Source organism: Scardinius erythrophthalmus (genome assembly GCF_964197995.2).
Source record: "Scardinius erythrophthalmus genome assembly, chromosome: 8".
Taxonomy (NCBI): Eukaryota; Metazoa; Chordata; class Actinopteri; order Cypriniformes; family Leuciscidae; genus Scardinius; species Scardinius erythrophthalmus.
Genome location: NC_138228.1, coordinates 22,283,248 through 22,306,176, shown reverse-complemented (window position 1 = coordinate 22,306,176; position 22,929 = coordinate 22,283,248). Strand labels below are relative to the sequence as shown.

General features: G+C 39.1%; 1 protein-coding gene across 1 annotated transcript in view; it reads right to left on the bottom strand.

The window, feature by feature from the left end:
- Window positions 1–22,929, bottom strand: part of pak1 (p21 protein (Cdc42/Rac)-activated kinase 1) — a 63,982-nt gene that overhangs the window by 23,773 nt on the left and 17,280 nt on the right. The window contains exon 2 of the mRNA XM_081372260.1: window positions 62–278. Within this exon, the coding sequence (XP_081228386.1) occupies window positions 62–254 (193 nt within the window). The 5' untranslated portion in view covers window positions 255–278. The remainder of the gene's footprint in view (window positions 1–61; window positions 279–22,929) is intronic.

Sequence of the window (22,929 nt, the reverse complement as noted above, 5' to 3'; positions counted from 1 at the left end):
ATGATTTGTTTCCTTGTAGAAAACAATACTACAGTAGCTAGTGGCAATAATTGTCACTCACTCTTGTCTCCTCCTCCGGTGAGTATGGATCGGATGAAGCCTTCTTTTCTCCTCTTGTCCTCTGGGTTGGGCGGCAGAGGTTTGGAGCCGTGATTCAGAGGGCCTGAGTCTTTACTGGACGAGCCAATCATTGTGCTGGTGTTTCTCATGGGCGGAGCTGGCGGCTTGTCTTCTACTTCCCCATTGTCTGACATCTTCAGCTGTGGGCGTGGCAAAATCTGAAACAACCATTTAGAGCTAGAGTTAGTGAAAAGGGGAGGGGCTTAAGTAAATCAACAACATGGGTTGCTGGAATGAAACTGAAGACATAATTAGATTTACCAAATTACCACCAATCTTCTTTTAATAGTATTTAGTATTTAGATTAAACTAGGACACAGCAGGGGGAAAAAAACAAGCTAAGAGAGGAGGGAAACACCCACTGAAGCATCACGGTTTCCACAAAAGCAGTTCAAATGATTTCAACATTTATAATAATATGAAATATTTCTTGAGCAGCAAATCAGCATATTAGAAGGATTTCTGAAGGATCATGTGACACTGAAGACTGGAGTAATTATGCTGAAAATCACAGGAATAAATGATATGTTCAAATGTACTCGAATAGAAAAAAAAATTGGTTTAATTGTTATTTTAAATTGTAATATATTTCACAATATTACTGTTTTACTTTATTTTAATCAAATAAATGCAGCCTTGGTTAGCCTAAGAGACTTGTTTCAAAAATGTGTGTGAGTATGCATGTATGTGTGTGTGTGTTTATTCAAATCCTAACCCTAATATAAGTAATATTAAATTTTTCCCTTATAAACCACAACAAACTAACAGCATAAATGAATGTAATTGAGTTTTCGGTAACATTTTAGATTAGGGAACACTATTCAATATTAACTAGGCTGGGTTGCTTATTAGCTTGCATATTACTAGCATATTGGTTGTTTATTAGTACTTATAAAGCACATATTAATGCCTTATTCTACATGACCATTTCCTTGATCCCTTAATCTTACCCCACACCTAAATGTATCCACAACTACCATCTTACTAACTATCAATAAGCAGTAATTAGGAGTTTATTGAGGGAAAACTCCTAGTTAATAGTGAATATGTGTTCCCCAAACTAAAGTGTTACAGAGTTTTCATTTATGAATCTTTTCTGAAAGGAGCAAACAGTCCAAAAGCAGCCCCATCTTTGCAGTAAAAAAAACCCCAGATAACTCATTGCAGTGAATGACATCAGTCCTGACACCTCGACTCAAACCAGGTTATGTAATATTGGACAGACAGCATTATTTTTGGTTTGTGGCTGGTTAACATTAAATGCTTTTGGGAAGCTGACATGTCCTGTAGCTTGACATGCTATTCTCCATTTAAAACTATTATTATCATGTATAGGTTTTACTTTTATGCTTATACAAAGACTACATGGAATATTTGTGCTTTTAAAAAATGCACAAACCAAGCTGGACAATGACAAAACAAACAATATTGATCTAAAACACATACACAATGCCAGCAGTAGTAGTAATATGATATGTGCTAATCAATGCCAAGAGAGATATCTAGAGAGCAGAATGCTAATATACACACACAATATAGTTTTACAACATCTTTTTAGAATTTTGAGAAAATGCTTTTACACAACATTTACTCAAAATGACCAAATATAAGTCTATCACTAACGACTAGTTGACAACATTAAAAAAGCTGAGTCTGAATAGTCTGTAAAACTTCACCTTACCAAAAACCTCTCGGCATACCGACAAGGAATCCCACCAGTATTCCCGTAAAAAAAGCACCTCCAGATCCCGCTGGACGCTGAGAGAGTGTGTGAGAGAGACTGTGTGTGTGTGTCGGCTTTAAGAGGCTGTGCCTTCCCTGATGTGATGTCACAGGTGAACAAAAAAAAAAACTATGAGTTTGATCTGTGACTGACTCGCCATGAATGGTGTAACATGATAGCAGAGATTGAGAAAAACACACAGACAATACAAATAGGAAACTGTATTACCTGTAAACACACTTTAGCCACAAGCAAACAGACATCGAAAAGGCAGCAGGGCAAAAAAAACACACAAACACAACACGGGTGTGTTAAAGTCACAGAAACACTAAACGCGTGCACACACAGCTGGTGAATGACTGTTTGAGACAGACAGGGTCCATGTGGACGTGTGAAACCCTTTACACTTTCGTGTTTGCTTTTCTATCATGGTGGGGGACTTTCAATTGACCTCTATTGTTTATAGCTGAGCTAATGATATTTTATATAGCCTAACCCTAAATCTAACCCTCACACAAATGTTTCTGCATTTTTATATTTTTGTGAAAATGTCTATTTATGCGTTTATTCAGCCATTTTCCACTTGGAGATTGTTGACTGGCCTATAGCTGATTCCAGGTTGAACTATCCTTGTGGAGACATTTAGTCCTCACAATAGACACAATAGACCTGACCCACAAAACACACACACACATACAGACAGACTAACAACACCCATGTGGACTCAGATTTCAGACAGCACTGTCACATTTAGCAGAGGCCTGTCATCACTGTGGTCTCTTTTATCTCTCTCACACACACACACACACACACACACACACACACACACAGAACACACACACACACACACACAGACACACACACACACACACACACACACACACACACACACACACACACAGACACACACACACACACACACACACACACACACACCTTAGTTACACTGAACACAGATTGGAGGTCGACAAAGTCAAATTTCTTAAAAACACTTGCACACATCTATTTAAAAATTAAATTGATTTAAAATTAAATAAATAATTTGTTAACTAAATACATAAATTAAATAAATTACATAGATAAATTGGTAAATAAATAGTTAAAGGGGGGGTGAAATGCTCATTTTCACTCAATCTCCTGTTAATCTTGAGTACCTATAGAGTAGTATTGCATCCTTCATATCTCCAAAAAGTCTTTAGTTTTATTATATTATATTAAGAAAGATAGGATGTACCGAGTCTTTCCGGAAAAAAACGAGCGGCTGAAGGCGGGCCGTGTGGGCGAAGCTAAAGCTGTGCTAACGCGCCGAGCTAGTAACAACACACAGAGACAATAGATTAGAAGCAGTTTTACTCACCGAACCTTTATCATTGTGACTGCTCGATCCTTAAGCATTAAACGATCTGCAAATCCGTCGATCTGGGCTTTGTTTATAAAACAATCATCGTCGAAATGCAGGGAACAAACAGTCTACACAACTCCGTTTATGCTCAGAAAAAACAAACTCCATCCACTGGTCCCTTAACGCCGGGTTCTTTGGGAATCTGTGCAGGGTTGTCTTGCCCTGGCAACCAAAAACCCACTTCTTTGGTGACATTGGCTTCCCAAAAGCCGGGCAGGGCGCTTTGATGGCGTACTGCTTTCACTCTCTCGCTCTGTTTTACGAGTGTGCGCGCGCCCGCGATCTTACCGGAGAAGTGCCCTTAGGACCCATATAAGGAAATTCCGTTACATATGACGTCACACATACCCATACTCGAAAAAAACTTTCCGAAACTTGTGACAAACCGGAAGGACAATTTTTGGCACAGAAATACTCCTTCAAACGTGCAATTAAATTTTTTAAACTTTGTCCATGTTTAGCATGGGAATCCAACTCTTTAACAGTGTAAAAAACTCAGTATGCATGAAATAGCATTTCACCCCCCCCTTTATATACAAGCAAATCTGAGAGAAAGAGTGATTGGATAATGAAATAAAAAAAAATTACATAACTAAATACATGTTGGAGCTTGAAGCCTCGTGGGCAGCATGCCGACAAATAGCACGAATGCGTTTCGGGTGACCCGAGTTCGAGTCCTGCCTCATGGACCCTTCCCGTTCCCATCCCCCTCTCTCTCCCCATTTCGCTTCCTGTCTATTCTATACTGTCCTATCGAATACATATATACAAATTTAAAAAAATTACAAATACATAAAAAAAAGTTACATAGATAAATATGCAAATAAATAGTGATACAAATAATAATAATAATATTATTATTATTATTATATGAATACAGAAAAAAAAACATTTGTTGTTTGATCTGAACAAATGTTGAAAATTACAAATAAAAGTCACTGATATAAAGTTGCAATTATGAGAAACAAAGTTGCCATTACGAGATTTAGATCCACAAAGTCACAATTTTAAACACAAGTGCACTAGTTTTAAAGACAAAGACCAGTGAAACAGCAGGAATGAGGAAGTGAGTAAGTCTCAGGGACTTTGGTCTGGTCTCTGGTAATTAAATTAACCTCAGTGCTGTTACACACACACACACAAGCATCTAACAAACCTCAGGTGCATTTCATTCAAGTAAACAAAGGGCTTCATTCACAGTTGAACTTGAGTGTTCCCTTTCATCATTGTCTCAAAGAGAACATGCAAAAATAAGAACCAAGTTCTGAGGCATGAAAACCACCATAGGAAGATCCCAAACATAAACCGTAAGAGGAAGATGTTCTAGTGCGTAACTGTGACTATTAGGTCAAGGTCGTCCACACTTAAATGACATGATAACACCTGATGATTTTCCTGTGCTGCTTTAGCGCAGCGCGGCGTGACGTACTGGCGAGACATCGAACATGTGGTTCGGCCTGTGCTTAGTCATGTGTTTGTCAGGTACCATTACTGATCGCTTACAGTATTTCACTTCATCCTCACCTGCTGCATTCAGCTCCCCTGATTTTCCTTCAAACATCAGCGGAATTACTTCAATTTCCATGTCTTCAGCTACAATCAATGGGTTCTGATTCAAAAAACATTCACTCAAAATCCCATTGATTTCAATTGAAATACTGACTGGAAACAGGCTAAATGATGCTGATGCACAAATCCCACCTGCTTCAGCCTTAAAGCTGCAGTCCGTAAGTTTTGTGCTCAAAATATACAAAAATTATTAAATGAGCGAGTACATCATGAATCCATCTTCCAAACCGTGTTTTTGTCTTATCCTGAATCAATACAGTACACCTATAATAAATGTTTATATTCAAACTATTTTAGACTGGTTTGGGTCGTACCACTTCGGAGTAGCCCAGTCCCTGTGTGACTTGTCATAGACACAAACATAGAGAAGAAGCTCAGGCTACTATGTTCTTCCGCAAGACGCATGAAGTTCTGTTTATTAACTTAAATAAAACAGTGGTACTTTACATATTCATGGTACTTCAAGGAACTTCTAAGACCAACATGGTGGTGTTAATATGGTTCAAACTATTCACCTTATTTTTAACGGAAATACGGGCGCAGCCAGTTGACGGTATTTTGTGCGAGACTTCCGGTCAGGCACTTCTGGTGCGCTAACTCACTTTTCACCATAGCGGTTAATTAAACAAGTGTTCGTAAGAACTAACTCATCTTTATGGCTTCGAGGAAGACCGGGATTGTTTGTGCAGTTAGAGGTTGTCATAATAACTGGTACAAAATAAAGGTTTACTTGGAGCAGGAGTGTTTTAATCATCGAAATCATTGACATTTTAATTATCAGGCGCCCTACGACCAGAGACACACTGCGTGGCGTTTTACATGTCTTTGCACACCAGAAACGTGTCTGACGCGGCACTGCTAGGTGACATATGATAAGCCTCATTCATTGGTGATTAAATTCGACATAATGGGGAGAGAGTTGTGGAAGGCCTATACTTAATGTTAAACATAAATATATAGCAGCAAAGACAACGTCGGCAGTATTGACGGCAAAGCTACAGAATATTTCGTTCTGTATTGACAGGTGCAATATTAGAACTTTTTTTCCATTGCATTTAGATCTGTATTTGTCAAAACCTAAACTTTCAAACATCAAAATATAATTTATTAATATGTATTCATGTCAAAATGAAATACAAACATATTTTCCTATTCTATTTTGCCTGGAAACGCTTCCAAAACGCTTGCGTGTCGCGTGAAAAATAGGCGTCGATTCTATTTATAGCATGCACGCGTTTTCCGCGCCTGTGAGACGCGCGTCTTTTTTTTACTGTCTATGGTTCTAACCTGTTCTAACCTGTTAACATATAACAGGTTAGAACCAAGCGGCAACATTCTGATCTGAAAAATGAAGCCTACCCGGAAGTGCGAAAAACTGCAATACATCGAAAATCCGCTAGGGGCAGGTCCCAAAAGGGAGCAAATGTCCATAGCCCCCATGTTAAAATGTCCGTTTTCACAGCATAAATTCATGTTTTTACAGGTTGGTCCCATGGACTTTTATTGTATTTTTTGATAGGTTCCGAGTGCCTGACAACTGTGAGGGGGGTGAATGTTTTTCTAACTCGTTAGTTTAGATCATATTTAGTTATAAAATATATGACAATAAGGGCGTGGTTAACTTTGATTGACAGCTTGATTGACAGCTGACAAGGCAGCGCCACGGAGAATGACAACAAGAAGCGCCATTTTTTAATACAGTTGATATGTAATACTACTGTTTCTGTATCATGAAATGTAGTTTTAAGAGTTTTTCAGGCGAGAATGTAGTTGTTTAAAGCTCAAATCTGTGGTTTATTTAAAGATTTATGAAAATTTTATCCAGTTGATCCAGCGATGACCGGGCGCTCGGCGCGATGTACCCCGCCTGGAGCAGTCTTTCATCGGCTTGACGTTCGGAGGTTTGCCGCCAATGCCGCGGACTCTGGCGTCTCTGTAGTGGTTAAACATGAGATATAATTCATCTTGTGTATATCTAACGGGCGATTTTTGGTCTCGTGAATCTATATTTTTTTCCCAGGGCAATCGTTTTGGCTGAGGGGAAGTTTCATAATTTTATAAGCTATTTAACTTTACCGATGTATGGTTAGACTCGCGCTGACTTTGTATGTTTGACTGAATTGTTTGCTTTATTTGTATAGCTTCTTATACATTTTACTTATTATACTTTTAAAATGGCTAACATTGATAAAACTGAAATTTAACAAAAAGAGACTGGGTTGAGTTTTTGTCATTTTAAATTTTAATACAACGAAGATGATATGTAATGTTGTTTACTGCAAAATCTGTTGTTTAGTACAAATGCACATATTGCCTGGACCATAGAATGTTTCATATTTTTATATTATATTTAAAATGAAAAGAGGCAGGTTTGTGTTTTATATATATATATTTTTCATAAATAGGCAAACGTTATGTGCAGTTGAATATAATCAGTATGCGTTGCCTGAACCACATTTGTGTGGCTATAATGTTTAAGATTTCTTTGAATGAAAACGAAAAGAGTTAGTATGGTGTTTTATAACATATTTCGTTGCCTGAAATATACACAGAGATAACCGGAGTAGCAGAGCGAGCTGAGTGACGTGCGCTGCGTTAGAAGGTGGGCGGGGTTAGGATTTCCCAAGATTTTCCAAGATGGCGCCGCCCATACCCCCCATAAACGGCTTCAAACCCGTTCTTCAGAAAGTCTATGGGTGACGTCACAGACGCTTTGTCCATATTTTTTACAGTCTATGGTTAGAACGAAAATAAAGCCGAAATAAAAAAGGACACGCCACGCAGCCAGTGTGTCGCCGGCCTGAGGAATCCCTTCGCCTGTGGTTAAAAGCTTTACATGTGAAGAAACCATCGAAACGACCGTATGTTTGTTCTTTTCATTTCGTGAGCACCCACAGAAGACCACCCGATACCAGAAAAGTGGCTGGGCTATGAAGTCTCAATAAAAAACTACATGATAAAAACTCCAAGGAGAAACAAAATCATTATAGTAACCCCTGTATAAAATCTAGTGATCATGGCATAATGGCATGATCATGGCATTTATTTTGTATGATTTACAATTATTTATAGCCATCTACTTATTGCTATCCTATGCTTTGGTTGCATTCTGATGGCATTATTAATACATTTGACATGACAAAATACCTCCATAGATATATTAGTCCAGCGTTGGCTCGACTGTGTTTAGGGCGGTGCTGAAGGCGCCGGCTAAGTTTTGGCACTCTGCCAGCTAGATGCATGAGTGTTTTCAACCAGGTCCGGTACCCTAACTGAGTGAGGCGGGGCTTTAGTTCTTTGTAGTATTCATCTGCTACGCATGTGTAACATTTTTCTGTCAACTCTGCATAATCCTTCGCGATCGATATCGTTATTTACATAGACATCATATAGGTAGACGCCCTATCGACCGCTACTGCCTATTGGCACGGACGAGCCGTGGGGCCGCCATCTTAAACCGGTCAACCGCTCCGCTCAGTGTAATCTGTTTGCCAGGTGTCAGCACATTTAATTAATCATATCTCACTGAATACCGAACCGATTTTCACGCGGGTTTTTTTGCTGCAAACGTCATACATGTAGCTATGATACAGGACACATTGAATATTTTATTCACAAAATACAATCAATAGTACGGTTATGTTAAATGTTAAATCTAACTTGTGAAAAGTAATCCCAGAGCGATGGTCCGCCGATTTGAGCAGGAATATGTTGCACAGTGCTCTGGCGTCTACTGCTGCTATGCAACGCAAATAGGAGTATGACCGGTTTAAGATGGCGGCCGCATTTCTTGCGCCCAGCGGCCAATAGGGCGTCTAGCTATATATGATGTCTATGGTTATTTAGCCCAGGGAAGTGAGGAAACGGAAGTGCCGCACAAAAACCGGATATTGGACCCATGTTTACTTCCGCGTTCGAAAATAAGGTGGATAGATCTGTGATTCTCTTCATTTAATAAAAGTCAAGTCAAGTCAACTCATGTCATCTTCATTTATATAGCGCTTTTAACAATGTAAATTGTTTCAAAGCAGCTTTACAGAGATAAACTTATAATTTAAGGTAACAGAGATTGTTTTGGCTTTATAGCGGTTCTTTAATAAACTTATTTTCAGCTAAAGTTAGTTTTGATTGATTCGCTTCCGTCGCAACGATCATTTGTTATTAAATTTGGGGCCGCTAAGATGACACCATTCTCTCTACACAGACTTTAAACGCGAACCTGTGAGAAACGCTGATGGCGGTCACATGCGCATTAAGAATTGGTTCTATAGTTATGTGCATTTGAATATATGTGCGCAGGTTTGGAATTCCCTACAAACCAAGCCTAAACAAAGTACTGGCAACAAAACACAACACCAGTTAAAATGAACAACTAAAACTCAATTAGCAATGTGTCTCAACAAATAAACTGGAATGTTACCCAGCCAGAATACCGTGTGGAGTGTTGTTATTTTTAACTACAACAAAAAATGAATTAAAATGTAATGGTTATGGTAAGGGGTGTAACATTTCCCAAACATGCTCGAAGCAAATCACAACACACTGGGCCAGCTGACCAATCAGAGCACATTGCACTTTTCAGAAGGAGGGGCTTCATAGAGACATGAACTAAACAGAGCATTACTGACAGACTGGAAAAAGAGGTGCTGCAACAATGTGAAAAATAAGGTGTTAATGTAGGTGTCTGGTAGACCCCAAAAACTAAATCAAGGCATATTAGGTTCTCTTTAATAATAATAAAACTAACTAATACTAAAATGACAATGCATGCGGAGGTCCTGACTCCTGACAGAGATCAGATGAACAAAGACACATCATTCATCAGGATAAGAATAGCTCTGATCTCTCTAGAGGTGCAACAGAGCGAGGTGTGACAAAAGCATAGAGGCTTCTGCAGCTATTTAAATAGCCATTGCTATAAATGTAGGAATTCTGTGAATTTATGGATTGCCTTGTTAAGCAGGCCAGTTTCTACGTGCAAGAAAAATTGAATTCTGGACAGGATATAAGCGGGTTTTCTGATTACTCGTCTCACATGCTAATCACTGTTGTGGCATTCTTTCAAGTCACCGGACAGGTTTTAGTAAATGTTTCCTGAAGTCATTTCTCTGACATGTGGTTAATTTGCCTCGGGTTGCGAGAAACTGCAACGCAAGGCCAGAAACAGATTTTCATTACCTTTGTGAAGCCATGCAGAGACAGAACTGGCACACATGCGGTTTAATCTCGTGTTCAAGCTGGTGTTAAGAAAATTATACTAAACAGAGACACGTGAGAGAATGTGTATATACACATGATGTCTCTTCCTTAGAGTAAAATTGCATTGAAAGCATTTTAAAATATTCACAAGTCAGAAATACATCACAAAATCATATTTTGAATTAGCTTTTATTTTCATATTTTCACTTTAATTTTAGTTTAAGTTTTAGTAATTTCAATGTGCTTTTGTCCAAAAAAAAAAAAAAAAAAAAAAAAAAAATTATATATATATATATTTTGAGTTTGGTTTTCTTTAAATGACTGGGGAAAAAAATGAAGAAAATAATAGAAAATGTGTAGAGTTTGTAAGCATAATTTCTGTCTGTACACACGTAAAAAAAAAAACGACAAAGCATCATACAAAAATCATGGCACTAATCTCGCAAAATTGCTGTATTTAGTAAAAACTAAATGCATCAACCATATCTGTATCTTGTGCATGACAATGTGATATCTGTGACCAATATGCATTTATAATTTTAATGAATATGCAAGGTGTATAGGCGTTCAGTCCCGACTCCCGAGGCTGACTGCTTTTTTTGTAGCTCTCTTCCAGTGAAGACATTGCATATAAATGAAATGAACCTGTCTCTCTCCTCCAGAGGATAAATTTACACTCGTCTTTCTGTTAGACCTCGTTTGAACTTCTGTGTGATGTTCAAACACTTTATGACAGTGATGGGCTCACAGACATGACGGATCCGTTTCATAACAAGACCACTGAGACCTGACTGCACATCAGTGTCTCTCGACGATCCATTCGACTCTGGACAGGGGAGAGACATTCACAATGGCCTTTTTAAGCCAACATTAAATCATTTTTTGCTTTCCTAATAAATGTTCCTGGTCATAATATGCATGATTCATCGCTAAACATTACTGTAAAGGAAATAAAATAATTTAATAAGTTTGTTTTCACAGTCTTTTATCAAAATGTAAAAATGTCTAAAATGACTTTTATGCTGATGTATTAGAATGTGTTAAAAGTATTCGAATCCTCTTGGAAAGAGCAAATTATACATTATTTCCTGATAAATATTCATTTTCAATGTGCGCAAATGCATTGAAAATGATAGTTGATGATGCCTGTAAAGACAGTGGTACTAATCAATGCATTTACCATTCCAACTCAAAACTTAAACTACGTGATATTGGAACAGTTGAATATTCATAACTTTCTGAAAACTATATGACAGCGCCATCATGCACAGAATATATCACATGGGCGATCAAACTCTGCGTTCAGTGGTGTCAAACCTCTGTCGTTCCCTGGAGATCCAGTTTTAAAAAAAAAAACACGCTCACATCTCCCCAGGAGGACGCTCTCTTCCAGGGTTAAACTGGGTAGCAGGCGGTAAAACACGCACACGCACAAACACACACCCACACACACACCCTCCAGACAAAATACTTACATATTCTGATGTTCAAAGACGGATGATGTGAGAATGAGCAATGCATGTGTGTGTGTGTGTGTGCATAGCCTGGCATCTGTTCAAACCAAGAGAGATGATCACAACAGCGCCAGCGGTCGGTGTTACAGACGGAAAAACAGTGTCGCAGCTTTATGTACATGCTAATGATCTACACAGGGTGGGGTGCAGGCTGACACTTGTAGTGTATATTTTATCATATATTAAAAAAGCACAGCTCCTCAATTTTCCCAAGACACGAAGGAATACTGAACTATCAGTAATTCTTATCAGGCAAACAGCACATAATGAACGTTCTGAAAACATTTATTATTATTATCAACTCCTGCCCTGAAGAATCCGCACAACAAATATTCACATTTAATCCACAAAACAAATGATAACTGCATTCACACACACATTATCTCGTTCGTTAGTTTACATCCTGGTTCTTAAAGGGTTAGTTCACCCAAAAATGAAAATTCTGTCAGTAATTACTCACCCTCATGTTGTTCCAACCCCGTAAGACCTTCGTTCATCTTCGGAACACAAATTAAGATATTTTTGATTAAATCTGAGAGCTGAATCACTCCTCCATAGGCTGCTAGGTGACCGAAACTTGCTGGCCCAGAAAAGTTATTAAAGAGATCGTTAATATAGTCCAAGTGTCTACAGTGGCTTAATCCTAAGTATATCAAGCGACGAGAATACTTTTTGTGCGCAAAAACAAACAAAAATAACGACTTTATTCCACTATTCATTTCCTTCTCTCTGGGCCTCGTAGTGTTTTTGCGCTGCGCGTCTGTGTTGCACGTCAACACGCATCACACACATGACCAGCGTCGGCCAATTGTGAGCCTACGTGGTGACGTGTAACACAGACGCGCAAAACACAGTAGCGCAAAAACACTACGTGAACCAACTAGAGGCCCAGAGAGAAGGAAATGAATAGTGGAATAAAGTCGTTATTTTTGTTTGTTTTTGCGCACAAAAAGTATTCTCGTCGCTTGATATACTTAAGATTAAGCCACTGTAGACACTTGGACTATATTAACGATCTCTTTAATAACTTTTCTGGGCCAGCAAGTTTCGGTCACTAAGCAGCCTATGGAGGAGTGAGCCAGCACTCAGATTTCATCAAAAATATCTTAATTTATGTTCCGAAGATGAATGAAGGTCTTACGCGGTTGGAACAACATGAGGGTGAGTAATTACTGACAGAATTTTCATTTTTGGGTGAACTAACCCTTTAAAACCACGTGTTGTTCCTCTGAGCATCAATATATTTGTGACAATGTTTAAGCCCTTCCTGAGAAGTCAAGCTGGATCTTAACATCACATAGACACAAAATTGAAAAGAGTTGGTTAAAGTTTTAAATAGGTTGACTTTTGTAAATATATTCCAAAACATATTTACATATATGACATGAAAATATTTGTTATGTCAAATAAATAAAAAGAAAAAGAAAAGGCATTTTCTTTTTAAAAAGATAACATCTAGATTGTGCAAATGGTATACAAACCTGTGAGAGAAAAAAAGCACCACATTATAATGCCTGCAATTAGTATAATGTAACTTACAGTATAGTGTAAAGTAAATATATAGTATTATATTGGAATCAGATGTTAATACTGAAAGATAACCATATTTAATGATCCACTATATTTACATCATACCTCAGGGTACTTCAATGATTACCATGGTACAACAACTAGATACAGTATGTGTGTGTGGTTTGATTAGCCATATTTTGGGGACAAACTTGGCCTAAGTTGGCTAAATGTGACGAAACCTGGCCTTGGGGACATCTGGGGATGTGCACAATTTGAAAACAACTTCGAAATTAAGTAAATAATGCTGTTTGTTATTCGAACAAAATAAAATTTTGGGGTTTAGGTTAATGTTAATAGAACAAATCTAGTTTAGTGTGTGTTTGTGTGTGTGTGTGTGTGTGTGTGTGTGTGTGTGTGTGTGTGTGTGTGTGTGTGTGTGTGTGTGTGTGTGTGTGGCGGAACTACAGAGATCATCCAATATCTGGAGTCGTGATGCTGCCACGGCCAGAGCCCAACTAGAGCAGATGGTACTGAAGAAACATGGCCAATTTACATAGAAATCAACAGACAGAGAATGAAATGACGACCTACAACACAAGATTTCATCAGTGACCATAACAATACTCAAACTCAACATTCGTCAGACTGGTTCAAATTGGCTTAGCTCTTGGATTAGTCTTGGAAACTTGGATTAGTGTTGGATAAACTTGAGCATAACATGCAAACACACAAATTAACACAAGTGAACTGTCCAGACCATCATTTGGAGGATGGAGGGAGACTTCATCACGTCTGTCTCTCTCAAACACAAACACGTTTACTTTCCTTAAACGTCGTCTACTGTTTCGAAATAAAGCTAATAATAAATACCAAAGCCACTTGAAGGCAAGCCTGCAAACTTAGCCAAAAAAAGTGTAATACCTGCTCATGCTGCGGTACGCAGGCAATTTTTTTTAATGGATGTCAATGGAGGAGAGGCTTCACTACGCTTTTGTGAGGAAAAAAATTATAATTTAATGAATCAAGAGCCCATAGGCTTATCTTCAACATGTTTGCACTTAAACATTAGTTCTGGATTTATCTATTTTTAGAGTTTACACTGAAGAAAATGCTGTTTTATAAGAGAAGTCACAGACAATTGCGCGTCGCGACAGGTATGATTCAGTTTACGGCACTTCTCATTCATATCCACAAACAGTGATTGACAGTCGCACAACTCTGAATGAAATTCAGTGGCGTCAAGGCTGTGGTGTGATTGGTTATCAAGGCACACGTGATCCAAGTTAGCCATTACACTTTCTCCAATGGTAGAGCCACGGACCCTTGTATCGCCCAAAAATAACGTCCCTGTAAGTCAAGTCAAGTCAACTTTATTTATATAGCGCTTTTCACAATACAGATTGTATGAAAGCAGCTTCACAGTATTAAATAAAATAGTACATCAGTGTTTGTTTCTAGTGTAAAACGTCCACGTTTGGTAATGCTGATCAATAGTATTGTTGATTGATTAATTAAATTAAGTATCCCCAACTGAGCAAGCCAAAGGCAACAGTAAATACTACAACCTAACCGTAAAGCAAAACTTTCTGCATTTTAAAAATTGTTTTAAAGAAAAAAAAATAACTACTTATATATATTATTTTTTCAAATGAGGACATTCCCAGATATCCCCCAAAAGGATTTTTTTTGGTCAAATTTAGCTGAATTTGGGCAATACATTTGTACTAAGTAGTTACAGACAAACACAAATACAAGAAATTCTTGCTCTCAGCTGGCTTTGGGCTTTAGGCACAGATTGGACATCAAGTGGAGACTGAACACAGTACCAAAATTGATTATTGTATAAAAATATTGTAAAATCAATACTTAAATGTAGGGATGGATGATTTGGGAACAATCAAATTGAACATGGCAAAACCTCAAGTTTATTTTTAGGGATGCACAATTTGGTCAACGATTTTGTGCTAACTCACATTCTTAAATTTAAACACTTTGCGATGCTTTTAAAATAAATCTCACATTTCAATTCATGCATTTGAATAAAACTAAGCTGACTCCGTTTTTATGTGCTTTAGTCATAAAGAGAGATCATACGGTTAAACATAGACATGCTATGTTTGGATTCCTCTATCCTGAGTCTCGCTGTAGCCTGACAAGGAAGAATTACCCATGAGTCACAGTATTGATCCGAGATCCAGAGCCCATCTTACAGCACTCAGCAGTACCGAGCTAAGGAAAAACCTTGAGCCAGAAGCAGATCAATAAAATCGACCTCACAGACACTGTCTTTAGAGTTTCTAACAGGCCATTCTGTTAGTCAAACTCCTAAATGTGCCATCACAGATCCGCTCTCTTGTCCTGTGCAGCGAACCTGGATATAATCCCTTCCCCCTTGAGTTTAGAGTCCCGTAGAGACCCTCCCTTCCACCCCCAAAAAATAGATGCTATTGTCTCTCTTTTTCGTCTCCCAAAGGACTCTGCAAGCAAGATGGCCGTATGTTCCTTAAACTAACATTTCACGGGGGGTCTCATTAATAATGCCCCTCTGAGTGAGCGACACACATAGATCTAGACTGGAGCTTCACGCTGAGATGTGCCTCATAGATTATGCCGGTGCATTTGAGGTCTGCCGTCCCTCCAAGCATCAGGGATGAGCCCCGTCTGTTGCTGGACAAATGATGGGACATAAATTGAAGTTTTATGGCTCCCCTGAAAGTGTGTACTTCCTGTTTCCCATGTTATTTTTGGTAATGATGTGTTTATCTGGTTAAAATGCAGCCGTCGGGGACGGATTGGAGCCGCGTGGTTGTCACATGGTGGATTGTGATCTAAAATTCTTATTAAAAAAGTTTTGCATATTGTTTGGTTTATGCAATTCACGACAATATTAATACACTTAAAGGAAGGGTAGGCCATTTCAGAGAGGCTAGCAATAGCAAGCTAGCTTTGAAAGCATAAGATCCCACCCTACCTTCGAAGCATCTCCAAAGCCACGCCTCCTTCAAAACACATGAACGAACAGCTAGAGCAGAGTCTGCAAAGTGTCACGTGAGACGACGTTATTACCTCATGACTCAAAGCACATAAAATTGCAATAATAATGAATGTAAACAACTTACAGAGCTCTTGTACAACCTGATTAGATTAGTTTCAGCGTTGATAGTGTTACCAGTGAAAGGCATGAGGACGTGAACAACTCACGGTTGCCATCTTGTAATTACGGTTATGTAATGATGTGAACGCAGCATAAGCTTGTTGTTTTGGTTCAGGAGGAACTGTAAAAGGTGGCTGGTATGTTGACAACTCTGCATAGCATGAAAAGTGCTGATGACAGGTAATGTCTGCGCAAGCATTTTCTATCCAATGATTGGATGAACATTTCTTTATTTTTTTTTTACCTTTTTTTTATATTTAGACCACTTCCATTATTGCTTGCTATCAGGATTTGAAAAGAGAGTTTCATCCAGTATAACAAAAAAGTGTTTATTAAAAAAAATGCCTAACCTACCTTTAAAGGTGCTCTAAGCGATGTTGGGTGACGTCACTTCTTGTTGACGTTCGAAGTATTGTCAAAACAAAACGGAAGCTAGCTCGACCCTCCCTCCTCCTCATCCCGTCCCCTCCCCCTCCTTCCCGTTCTTCCTTTTCCCTCTTCTTTGCTATTTGTTCATCGGAACGTCGTCTCTTTGGTCGTGTGTTGGCCATATCAAAATTCAAGAGAATATAATTCTAACGTTAGTCGTTGTCCCTCTTCATGCTTCTCTCTCCTCTACTCCCCACACCCCCCTTCATGTGCACGCGCACTAACCCCCCAACCCCCACCCCCAAATCATTCTTGTCGGTTATTGGCTGGAACACTGTTTGTTATGTTTCGTGGTCCAGACTGGGCCAGTTTGTTTTTGTTGCCATTTGTGGAGCCTTTCACAGTGTGTTCAGGAGACAGGCATCTAGAGAATAATGAGGAGATGTTTGCTGTATGTGACAAAAAATGTTTCAGCCTAAAAAAATGTCTCTCTCTCACTCTCTCTCTCTCTCTCTCTCTCTCTCTCACCCTCACCCTCACCTCATTGTCTTGTATTATTCATAATATTGATGAGCAATAACGTTAATAAACACAAAGCCAGAAAGGACTCTGCAGCGGTCACGTGCAGTACAGGCATTTGATTTTCCTGCCATTCCTCCTCTTAAATAAATCTCTCTCAGTCTCTTAGACAGTAATGTCAGCAAAGCAGGAGGTTTGGCTCCAGTGCCGATGGAGCAGATTGGGTGTAATATCGTTTAATGTTCGTACCCAACATAAAATGAGCAGCACAGTGGTAAGATAAATCACCACTACTGCTGATGTCAGGAAATCTCTATAATGCAGAGATACACATACACATGTTGGTGTGGACTTTCCCATTGACTTCCATTGTTTTATACTGGGCTAATGGTATTTTCTATACCTAAACCCTACCTGTTCACTAACCTTTTAGCATTTTTGATTCTAAGTAAGTCATTATATCTTATGTTTATTAAGACATTATATTATAGGAACTGTTAAGTGCCCACTACTATGCAGGTGATTTCAGGTTTTACTATTCTTGTGGGAACATTTAGTCCTCTCAACGAAGGCAATACCGGATCACAAAAACGAAAATTACTGCGGCTCATGCACACATACAAAACACACAATGGCTTTTACGGCTTCTTATTCCAAAGACAGCAAAATGATGATCATGTTACTAGTGCTTAAGGGAGACACATCAGCTCAATTTAAGTCCCGTTGCTGTAGTTATGCTGCATGTATCCCAGACTGCCTTGCGCTCAACTTTTTGCTTAAAGCCAACGAAAACTCTCTGTTTTCTCTCTAAGGGCCCGTCAAAGATCTGTAATCTCATGACATCATGTGCAAAACATTCCCTGACCCACCCTTGGATTCCTTTGGAATCAAAACTAGATTTATTTTATTTTTTTATAGAAATGCAAGAGGTGAATGCACACAAAAACATTACATGATGCTAATTGTATAATGCTAAAATATTTTCGGTGGTTGCCAGGATATATATATATATATATATATATATATATATATATATATATACCGCGCGCGCCGCTGAATTTGCGCGTGCAATTGAGTGTGCGCTACGAGAACAGGATAACGACTGACAGCAGGGGCGATTCTAGGATTTTCATTTTAGGGGTGCTCAGCCCCCAATGAAGGTATGATAAAAAAAAAAGTTAGTTTATGGTCTAATGCTCATTATTAACTAGTTACATTCATTCATCCAGTAACATGCATATGGCAGGGTTTTATAATCACTGAGGTACCGAATGTGAGGTATTTAGGGGGGTTCGGGGGCATGCTCCCCCGCGAAAATTTTGATTTCTCTGATCTACATATCTGCATTTTTAGATGTTTTGAAGGCCAAAAAAATTGGATAACAATAGCTCACTGATTCTTGAGATAAGGGACAAAAGTACTTTTGAAAAGTGACAAACAAAAAATCGATACTACATTCATTTGAATTGGATATCTTCATAAACACGGGTCTCATCTATCATACTATGAAAAGGAACAAGTTTTTTATTTAACCACTTTTTATAAAAATTGACATTTACTCACTTAGTAACCTGACATTTGTCAACTCCGTCTGACACATGAAAATGTTTTTTTTTGTGTGTTTGATCAGTTCAACAACACTGTAAAGTCTTTAAGTGTGTAGAAATGGTGTGCCTTAGCAAGGTTAAGTGATAAATTGCGTTGTATACACTTTTAATATTATTTTACATTGTTTTTGAATTAGCCATTTTAAATTACCTTCATTTAGTTTACTAATTTTTTAATTTTTAATATATACATTCAGTGGTTTTGTGCACAAGACACTGATGCATGTAGATAAGTTGGTGTTTTAATGTATGAACACACTTAATCGAACAAAAGAAACATACCTTTTTATATAAAAATGAAAAACCTCCATCTTACGGTGTTGACACACAAATGACGGTGTTGACACACAAATGACGGTGTTGACAAACTAATCGAGAATAAAACTGATTAAAGATATTTACCTAGTTTTGACATGGCAAAGGGAGAGAGTATCAAGGGAAAGGGTATCAAACTTCATACAAAGAGTACCTGGTGTCAGGATCTTGGCACACATGAAAATGTCAAAATGTTCCTGGTATCAAAAGAAAAAAGCAAATGTATCTGGAGGTCCTCTGTTGGTAATCTATACTGAACAACACGTTTGTCTTTGCCCCCATTCTTCATGATCTGAACTCAAAGATCTAAGACTTTTTCTATGTACACAAAAGGCCTATTTCTCTCAAATATTGTTCAGAAATCTGTCTAAATCTGTGTTAGTGAGCACTTCTCCTTTGCGGAGATAATCCATCCACTTCACAGGTGTGGCATATCAAGATGCTGATTAGACAGCATGATTATTGCACAGGTGTGCCTAAGGCTGGCCAAAATAAAAGGCCACTAACCGATATGGATTCTTTAGTGCCGATACCGATTTTTTTTCATCAGCCTTAGCCGATGACCGATACGGGGTGCCGATTTTCTTGGGCCGATATTTGGAGCCGATACTGCTTTTGCTCACTCAATTTAAATCATAAAAATGACACAATGATGATAACAAATGTTACAAGTCTCAAATAAAAATAAGGAACATTTATTGAACTAAAAAAAAAACAATATTTGACAAATATTAAAAACATGTGAGGTAGAACAAGTAAAAAAAAGTTCAGTGCTAAAATTATTGAAAATAAATAATAAGCATAATTCAAATTCTTTAAGTAAATTCTGAAAATAAATATTTAAGCATGAATAAAATAATTACACTATTGCACACAGTAGCAACAAGCAAGCAGCATAATAAACGTCTGTCGTTGCTATGCAGCCATGAACTGCGCTCTCCATGATGACATGGAGGAAGAAGGACTAATTTATTTCCTGCCCTTTACGAATATATTTATGGAGATGAGAAATAAAAACCCGCCCTGTCCAGCTATGATCAGCTGTTCGGCCGATCTTTCGATGTTGTCGTATTATTCCACCACGCTTGCGGCATTCTGAAAAGTTGAGATGTTTTTATATCGATGCGGCGCGAACGCGCTTGGAAAAAACGAGCCCGTCGCTTCCATAATGAGCGTGCATACCGCGCGCCTACATTTGAAATAACGAACTTGAGCACGCAAAAGACGCGATATGTGAACAGGCCCTAAAAAGTTTCGATGTTTTCATCTCACCACGGCATAGGAGCGCCTGGACAAACGAGCGCGATGTGTCGCAACCGCGTCGCTGCTTTTATGATCACACGTCCAAACCTCAGCCAGGTGGTCGCTGAATAAAACTCCCACAAATATCACGGAACAACGTCGGCATTATTTAATCCTATGACCAGTGTTCGTAACAGCTGCCGTATGCATATGGATAGCCTCAAACTTAGCTATTTGCAGCTCCCTAAATACAATGACAAGCAGTTTTATAGATGAGGCATTCGCGTTTTCCATTTGGACCCACAAACTTGCTTAGTTGCACGCACATATAGAGCAACGTGTTTCCACTTTTAAAGTGTATGTCAATATTTCAGCTAAGTCAAACAGTTAAAAGATGCTTTGAAAGTTTAAAACTTGCCATTGTCTTGAAGAGGCTTCCAGCACTCTGCTAGTGTGGGAGGGGCAGTGCATGGGCTGTGCGTGAACTGCAGCGTCTCCAGCAACACAGAGCTGCCCACGGACGCCTGTCTGTAAATAATGCCGGGAAAAAACTATCGGCGAACGCAGCAGCCGCGTATCGGCCGATGCCAATACACGTCAAACCCGCAAATATCGGCCCGATTTATCTAAAATGTGCAGTTTTACTGTATTGAGGGGGTCTGAAAACCAGTCAGTATCTGGTGTGACCACCATTTGCTTCACGAAGTGCAACATCTCCTTCGCATAGAGTTGATCAGGTTGTTGATTGTGGCATGTGGAGTGTTTGTCCACTCCTCTTCAATGGCTGTGTGAAGTTGCTGGATATTGGCAGGACCTGGAACACGCTGTCGTATACGCGATCCAGAGCATCCCAAACATGCTCAATGGGTGACATGTCCAGTAACTATGCTGGACATGCAAGAACTGGGATGTTTTCAGCTTCCAGGAATTGTGTACAGACCCTTGCAACATGGGGCCGTGCGTTATCATGCTGCAACATGAGGTGATGGTCGTGGATGAATGGCATAACAATGGGCCTCAGGATCTCGTCACGGTATCTCTGTGCATTCAAAATGCCATCAATAAAATGCACCTGTGTTCGTTGTCCATAACATACGCCTGCCCATACCATAACCCACCGCCACCATGGGCCACTCGATCCACAACGTTGACATCAGCAAACCGCTCACCCACACAATGCCATACAATGCTGTCTGCCATCTGCCCTGTACAGTGAAAATCAGGATTCACCCGTGAAGAGAACACCTCTCCAAAGTGCCAGATGCCATCGAATATGAGCTCTTGCCCACTCAAGTCGGTTACAACGCGGACTGCAGTCAGGTCGAGGCCCCGATGAGGACAACGAGCATACAGATGAGCTTTCCTGAGACGGTTTCTGACAGTTTGTGCAGAAATTCTTTGGTTATGAAAACCGATTGTTGCAGCAGCTGTCTGGGTGGCCGGTCTCAGAAGATCATGGAGGTGAAGATGCTGGATGTGGAGGTCCTGGGCTGGTGTAGTTACACGTGGTCTGCGGTTGTGAGGCCGGTTGGATGTACTGCTAAATTCTCTATAATTCTCTACGGTTAATGGTAGAGAAATGAACATTCAATTCACAGGCAACAGCCCTGGTGGACATTACTGCTGTCAGCATGCCAATTGCACGCTCCCTCAAAACTTGCAATATCTGTGGCATTGTGCTTTGTGATAAAACTGCACATTTTAGGCCTAGTCCACACGGACAGGGGTATTTTTATAACTGGAGTTTTTCCTCCTGTGTTTTAAAAAAAAAATCCCGTCCACACATACTCTGTTTAAAAGAAATGTCCGCCTAAATGAAAACGCAAAAACACGCTATCAAGCACTGTCAAGAGCATGCCACACCAGCAGGCGGCGATATAACCCTAATCGTAAAGCCACGTTGACCAATCAGAAGCCTGAATCTGAAGCAAAAACCCCGGTTTTACTGTCTACACACAACACTGCAACCGGCGTTTCTGAAAATCCTCACCCCGGCAGGGGTTTTCAAAAATGTTCGGTTTCAGTGACCTGATACTGTGTTTCCGTGTGGACGAACGGCCGAACCGCGTAAAAAAAAAAAGTCACGGTTATAAAAATACCCGTGTCCATGTGGACAAGGCCTTAGAGTGGCCTTTTATTGTGGCCAGTCTAAGGCACACCTGTGCAATAAACGTGCTGTCTAATCAGCATCTTGATATGCCACACCTGTGAGGTGAATGGATTATCTCCGCAAAGGAGAAGTGCTCACTAACACAGATTTGTGAACAATATTTGAGAGAAATAGGCCTTTTGTGTACATAGAAAAAGTCTTAGATCTTTGAGTTCAGCTCATGAAAAATGGGGGCAAAAACAAAAGTGTTGCGTTAATAATTTTGTTCAGTGTATATTTGAACTAAAATGTAAATCTAACAAATGATTTGCAAGAGGACACAATAGGCTGAGAGCTAACTAAAAAATACTTTTTTATTAAAGTTATTATGTGGCATTTGGGTATATTAAGATATTTTAAGTCAATCAACATGTATACTTAGATCATATTATCATGTTATGTAGTTGTTATACATTACTTAATGAGTCCTTGGAAGCACTTTTCCACTCCGTCAGCTTACATGTCAACACCGTCAGACAAAATATCTGACAGAGTTGACATCTGACGGAGTTGACAAAACAACATGTTTTTTCAA